The sequence below is a fragment of the Triticum aestivum genome, chromosome 2D (assembly GCF_018294505.1).
Source record: "Triticum aestivum cultivar Chinese Spring chromosome 2D, IWGSC CS RefSeq v2.1, whole genome shotgun sequence".
NCBI lineage: Eukaryota > Viridiplantae > Streptophyta > Magnoliopsida > Poales > Poaceae > Triticum > Triticum aestivum.
Genome location: NC_057799.1, coordinates 618,078,280 through 618,084,930, shown reverse-complemented (window position 1 = coordinate 618,084,930; position 6,651 = coordinate 618,078,280). Strand labels below are relative to the sequence as shown.

Below are 6,651 nucleotides of genomic sequence, written 5' to 3'. Positions count from 1 at the left end.
GGGCCCTGGGGGGCGCCGGCCCCCTTGGAGATCCCATCTGAAGGGGGGCGGCGGCCAAGGGGGTGGCTTGCCCCCCAAGGCAAGTGGGGCGCCCCCCACCCCCAGGGTTTCCAACCCTAGGCGCAGGGGGAGGCCCAAGGGGGCGCCCCAGCCCACTATGGGATGGTTCCCTTCCCACTTCAGCCCACGGGGCCCTCCGGGATAGGTGGCCCCACCCGGTGGACCCCCGGGACCCTTCCGGTGGTCCCGGTACAATACCGGTAACCCCCGAAACTTTCCCGGTGGCCGAAACTGGACTTCCTATATATAATTCTTCACCTCCGGACCATTCCGGAACTCCTCGTGACGTCCGGGATCTCATCCGGGACTCCGAACAACTTTCGGGTTTCCGCATACTAATAACTCTACAACCCTAGCGTCACCGAACCTTAAGTGTGTAGACCCTACGGGTTCGGGAGACATGCAGACATGACCGAGACGACTCTCTGGTCAATAACCAACAGCGGGATTTGGATACCCATGTTGGCTCCCACATGTTCCATGATGATCTCATCGGATGAACCATGATGTCGAGGATTCAATCAATCCCGTATAAATTCCCTTTGTCAATCGGTATTTTACTTGCCCGAGATTTGATCGTCGTTATCCCAATACCTTGTTCAATCTCGTTACCGGAAAGTCTCTTTACTCGTACCGTAATGCATGATCCCGTGGCTAACTCCTTAGTCACACTGAGCTCATTATGATGATGCATTACCGAGTGGGCCCAGAGATACCTCTCCATCACACGGAGTGACAAATCCCAGTCTCGATCCGTGTCAACCCAACAGACACTTTCAGAGATACATGTAGTGTACCTTTATAGTCACCCAGTTACATTGTGACGTTTGGTACACCCAAAGCACTCCTACGGTATCCGGGAGTTACACGATCTCATGGTCTAAGGAAAAGATACTTGACATTGGAAAAGCTCTAGCAAACGAACTACACGATATTTGTGATATGCTTAGGATTGGGTCTTGTCCATCACATCATTCTCCTAATGATGTGATCCCGTTATCAATGACATCCAATGTCCATAGTCAGGAAACCACGACTATCTGTTGATCAACGAGCTAGTCAACTAGAGGCTCACTAGGGACACGTTGTGGTCTATGTATTCACACATGTATTACTTTTCCGGATAACACAATTATAGCATGAACAATAGACAATTATCATGAACAAGGAAATATAATAATAACCATTTTATTATTGCCTCTAGGGCATATTTCCAACAGCGCGCACGTAGCATGTACACGTACGTACAACGGCCAGTGTGCAAGAAAGAAAATACGGCCACGTACGTACATACGGGTGGGGTCTCGAACGCCTACTCGCGCATACGTACGGCCAGGGCTCATGTACATGGCTGTGTCGGAATGGAGAAACTGCGTCGTCGTCGTGTTCATGGGGAGCCAACCGGTTGGGTCGGAACGGAATGCGTCGTCGTGTTCATCGGGAGGGCTTGGACGGAACAACCGATGGAAACGAGGCCTGGCGTACCGCAGAACGGAGGAAACAGCCTTGTGTTCGACCGGCCACATTCGAAACGGGATCCTGTTCATCGGGAGGGGTCTGGCGTACCGCAAAACGGAGGAAACGAACCTCCTACGGTCAAAACGGGGGTCCTGTTGATCGGGAGGGGTGTGGCGTACCGCAAAACGGAGCAAACGGACTTGTGTTGGAGCGCTACGGTCGAAACGGGGGTCCTGTTCATCGGGAGGGGTGTGGCGTACCGCAAAACGGGACTCCACGGGATACTGTTCATCTCCACCGTCGACCCCCTCCAGCCTCCACAGGGCTACTGTTCATCCACCGTCGACCTCCTCCAGCCTCCACCTGCGACTATTCATCCACGGGCTCCTGTTCATCCAGCCTCCACCGCGCGCTACTCCACCAGCTACTGTTCAACCAGCCCTCTCCACGGGCTCCTGTTCAACCACCCCTCCACGGGCTACTGTTCATCCAGCCCTCCACCGTCTACTGTTCATCCAGCCCTCCACGGGATGGTCCTGTTCATCCAGCCCTCCACAGGGTCCTGTTCATCCAGCCCCAACCGGCTCGATCGATCGGGGTCCTGTTCATCCACCCCCACCGGGAATTGTTCATCCAAACCCCCCAGCAACGCTCACTGTTCATCCAGAGGCAGCATCGATCGGCTTCAGTTAGCAGCAGTAGCGAAGGAATCGCTCGATCGGGTTCAGTTAACAGCCATCGATTGATCGCTCGGATTCAGTAACGCGTAGCCTGCAGTGCAATCGCTCGGGTTCAGTTAGAGCCCAACGCCTCGCTCGGATTTAGTTAGAGCACAACGCCTCGCACCCACGCGCGTGCGTGTACGAGAGAAACGCGCATCGCTCGTCCCCGACCACCCACCGTAACCGGGAACACCCCGATATTTTCCTCACCCTCGCTTCTACCACGGTTTTTTCTGTCATGGACGGCCCAAAAAATGTCATGCAGCTGCGTCTCCGGCCCGCCCAGGACGAAAAGCCCATTTTCTGTCATGATTTTTTTCATAGAAGTAGGAGCCCACCACATTTATGATGATACCGGGTTTTGTCACAATTATCGTCATAGAAGTGTCATAAGTATGACAGAAAAATATTTCGTTCGGCCCAAAATGTCACGGATGTGTCTTTTTTTGTAGTGATATCTGAGCCGCGTGGCAATAAACAGAGCTACTTTGCAACAATGCAAGAAGCGTCTAGGAAGGACGCGGAGAGGGCATTTGGTGTGCTTCAGGCTCGTCGGGGAATTGTGCGGAGCGCTGCAATGATGTGGGAATCAGAAACTTTGTGGCAGCTGATGACATGTTGTGTTATTCTGCACAATATGATTGTCGAGGATGAGGGTGAAGGTCTAGCCCAAACCCATGATTTCGAAGCACCCGGAGAACAAGTTAAAATCCCAGAAGATCAAGATGCGCCTCAGCTTATGAACTTTTTGCAGATGCATCCAAATCTTCGAAATCAGCAGGTGCACACGTAGCTACTCAATGATCTTGTGGAGCACATGTGGATCCACAATGGTAATCACACCAGAAATGTCTCATTTTTCTCGGTTTTATTCTCTCACAATGCAGTTTACAAGAATTACACTTCCATACACATAGACATGATTACATAATCAATATATATTCTCCCCAAGAAATGTACAAATTGAACACATCCATCTACATTAATAACCTGGATAGCCTGAAATCAAGGGAATGGCAGACATGGAATGGCTCCAGAATCAGTTACCACATAAGCTAATGATGAAACAAAGAGTCAAAGACTAGCTAGGAGCAGGTCAACATGTGACGAAAGATGATTGTTCATGCGAATAAACAAGATGCAGAGGTGAATATTGCAATACATGTTGAGTTGTTGTTTCTGTGAGGTGTTTGTGCGTAGCGTCTGTCTGTCAGTACTCATTGCTCTGTTTAAACAAGTGCTATCCCAAGTGGTCGTATTGTGATTTCCATTTCTAATTTTTCATGGTAGTTTCCAAAGGTAGAATCAGCTTCAGATGTAGTGAATACAAACTGACTGTTGTAGCATTTGGACAGCAACATGTGAAGCATCGAGCACTAAATGTACGTGGCACAAGCTATACTTAAAGCATGAAGCATATCGAAAGAACAATATCCACACCATCATTTCTTAGGCTTGGACATGGCCAAATAGGGAATGCTCATTTTCCGTTGCCTTCTGCCATGAAGTGCAAACGAGCAACTAACTGAACTGCACATCACTGATCCAGAATTTTTCTTTTTTTAAGATTATGATTGAGGCCATCACTGATTTGTCAGGAGCATGTTCAACTTGACATACTAACTTCAAGTTTAGGAAACATTTCAACAATAAGCAGTAGGTTAAACATGAGAACATGAGCCTGCAGAAGATTCCATCGCTAATGGAGTTCAAAAAAAAATAGTTCAGCTATTTGGGTATATACTTTTTGAGAAAAGTATAAAGTATATTTTTTGTCCCTCAAATTCCCTAAAAATATAGACTTGGTCCCTCAAGATTTTTGGTATATATTTGGTCTTCAAGTCTCAGAACCGGATAAGTTTGGTCCAAAACCAGATTTTGAGCACGTTGACCGGGTTTGACCAGGTTTGACCGATGAACGGTAAATTCAAAAAAAATAGGAAACAAATTCAAAAAATCTGAAATTTCGTGACAACCAATATGCTTGTGAAAACCAACATGCTTTTGAATTTACTGTTCATCATTCAAACCTGGTCAACATGGTCAAACCTGGTCAACTTGCTTAAAATATGGTTTTGAACCAAACTTATCTGGTTTTGAGACTTGAAGGACCAAATGTATACCAAAAAATCTTGAAAGACCAAGTCTATACTTTTGGGGAACTTGAGGGACCAAAAACATACTTTTCTCATATTTTTTTTCACATGCATGATACTCAAGAAAGTGAGGAGTGGTCTATCTTTTGACAAAAACTGAAGCAAGCATATGTCATAGACACTACAGTAGTCCTGTCAATTTCCTACTAGTTGATTACCTAGTAGTAATCTAGTATAAGCACGAGTCCTTATAGAACAAAAATGCACAATGAAAATCTAGTTTACTCTAGTATTCTTAAACAAATACTTCAATAATGAGCTAGAGTTTCTATATTGTAGTTTCCAACTTGGATGACACATTATTTCCGTTTGCATCAACAATGTTTAAGAGCACAGGAAATTAATAGTTATAAATGAAGTTGACTAAAGATCAAAATTGAGTTGCCGACCATTTGGCAAACTATAGTCGTATAGAGTGTATCACGCCTGTGTGGATGCATGTAGGACCATCATGTATTGAGGATCTTTTGCCTCGCGAGTGTAATTCTCTCAATATGGAATAAAACTTCTTTTCACTAAAAAAAGCAGTGATATTATCCGGTGACAACAGTCAATGAATCCAGAACGAACTTTTTTTTTTTTTTGAGTCAAAGTAATGAACGAACTGGCATTGCAGAGAAGGAATGAACCAGGGCCGACCACGCGGCGGAGCCTTACGATCTCTGCGTAATCAAAAGCCCAGAATATCCTAAGGGCCTTTCCACCGCAGAATCACCAGCAGGGCGCGTAACCGAGCAACCGGAATCAATGGCTGCGCGCCAGTGGCGACGAACGGACACACCGAATCCGCCGCCGCGACATCCGGCAGCCCTAACGGCGATGGCATCAAAGACCTCGCCCCGCCCCCTCCCATGGGCACCGCGCGCCACACGATTATCACACATTCGCGGCCGAGGGAGCGAGCAGCGCCGGCCGCGCCGCGGCACCGCCGGTAGCTCTCGCCTCCCGCCGATACCATGGCCAACGCCGCGGTCGACCCCGAGAGCAAAAGGGCGCGGTTGACTTCGTCCATGTCGTCCGTGGACACCATCCTCCGTCTCCCGCCCTCGCTGCCGTCGACGTCCGCGACGCGCGCCCCGGCGGGCCACCCGCTGGAGGAGCCGCCCGCGCGTCGGAGGCCGGCGCGGAGATCCAAGCCCGTGAGGATTTTCCAGAGCATGTTCCGGTCTCTGCCGGTGCTGACGGTGCCGCGCTGCGGGGGGATTCTGACGGCAGCTCCGACCGCCGCGTCAGCGTCGGCGTCGCCGGCGCGGTCGGACTCCCTCCTGTCGCAAATCATCTCGCCCTCGACCACGTTGAATGGCGGCGGAGGCGTCGGTGCGTCGTCCCGGCGGCACATGACTGGCACGCTCTTCGGCTGCCGCGAGGGCCGCGTGTCGCTCGCGCTGCAGGAGAACCCGCGGTGCCGCCCGGCGCTCGTGGTGGAGCTGGCGCTCCCGACGCACACCCTGCTCCGCGAGCTCGGCGGCACGGCCGGTACGCGCATCGTGCTGGAGGCCGAGAAGAAGCACGTGGAGGAGCACAGCAGCTCCGGCGGCGGCGAACACGGCGACGCCGCGGCGAGGCAGCACGACGACGACGGGTGGCTGCTCCATGAGCCGATCTGGACCATGTTCTGCAACGGCAAGAGGGTGGGCTACGCGGTGCGGCGGGAGCCGACGGACGGCGACATCGCGGTGCTGGAGACGCTCTGGGCCGTGTCCATGGGCGGCGGCGTGCTCCCCGGGAGGGCAGGCTCGGCCGCGTCTGACGGGGAGCTGGCGTACATGCGGGGTTGCTTCGATAACATCATCGGGTCCGAGGACTCTGAGTCGCTGTACATGCTCGGGCCGCATGGCGGCGATAGCCCGGAGCTCGCCGTCTTCTTCGTTAGGCTTTGAGCCGATCAATCGTCTGTCTCTCACTCTCTCTCGGTCGAACACTTCTACATACATACACACTCCCTCCGTCCATAATATAAGAGTAAAAAACGCTCTTATATTATGAGACGGAGGGGTAGATACAAAACAGCACGCTTGAATGCTTGAGCGCTAACGACCATCTCCTTAATTTTTTTAAAAGCGAGCCTCCATATCAACTTTCATTAACAAGATTGGCACAATTTACAAAACAAAAACAAAAAGACTCATAAAGAAGTCTCACAAATATGAGGAATACAACCAAAACGTGGTGAAAGTGGCCAAATCTGGCCTTTTTATGAAACTTTAGCACAAAATGAAGCCGATCCAAAACAATTCCACAAAATGCCCATTTAC

General features: G+C 50.4%; 1 protein-coding gene across 1 annotated transcript; it reads left to right on the top strand.

Moving 5' to 3' along the window:
• The first annotated feature begins 5,098 nt into the window (after positions 1-5,098).
• Positions 5,099-6,304, top strand: LOC123050440 (protein MIZU-KUSSEI 1). Its single transcript, XM_044473233.1, has one exon. It carries the CDS (start codon positions 5,353-5,355, stop codon positions 6,274-6,276), a length of 924 nt encoding a protein of 307 aa, XP_044329168.1. The 5' UTR covers positions 5,099-5,352; the 3' UTR covers positions 6,277-6,304.
• Positions 6,305-6,651: the final 347 nt, after the last annotated feature.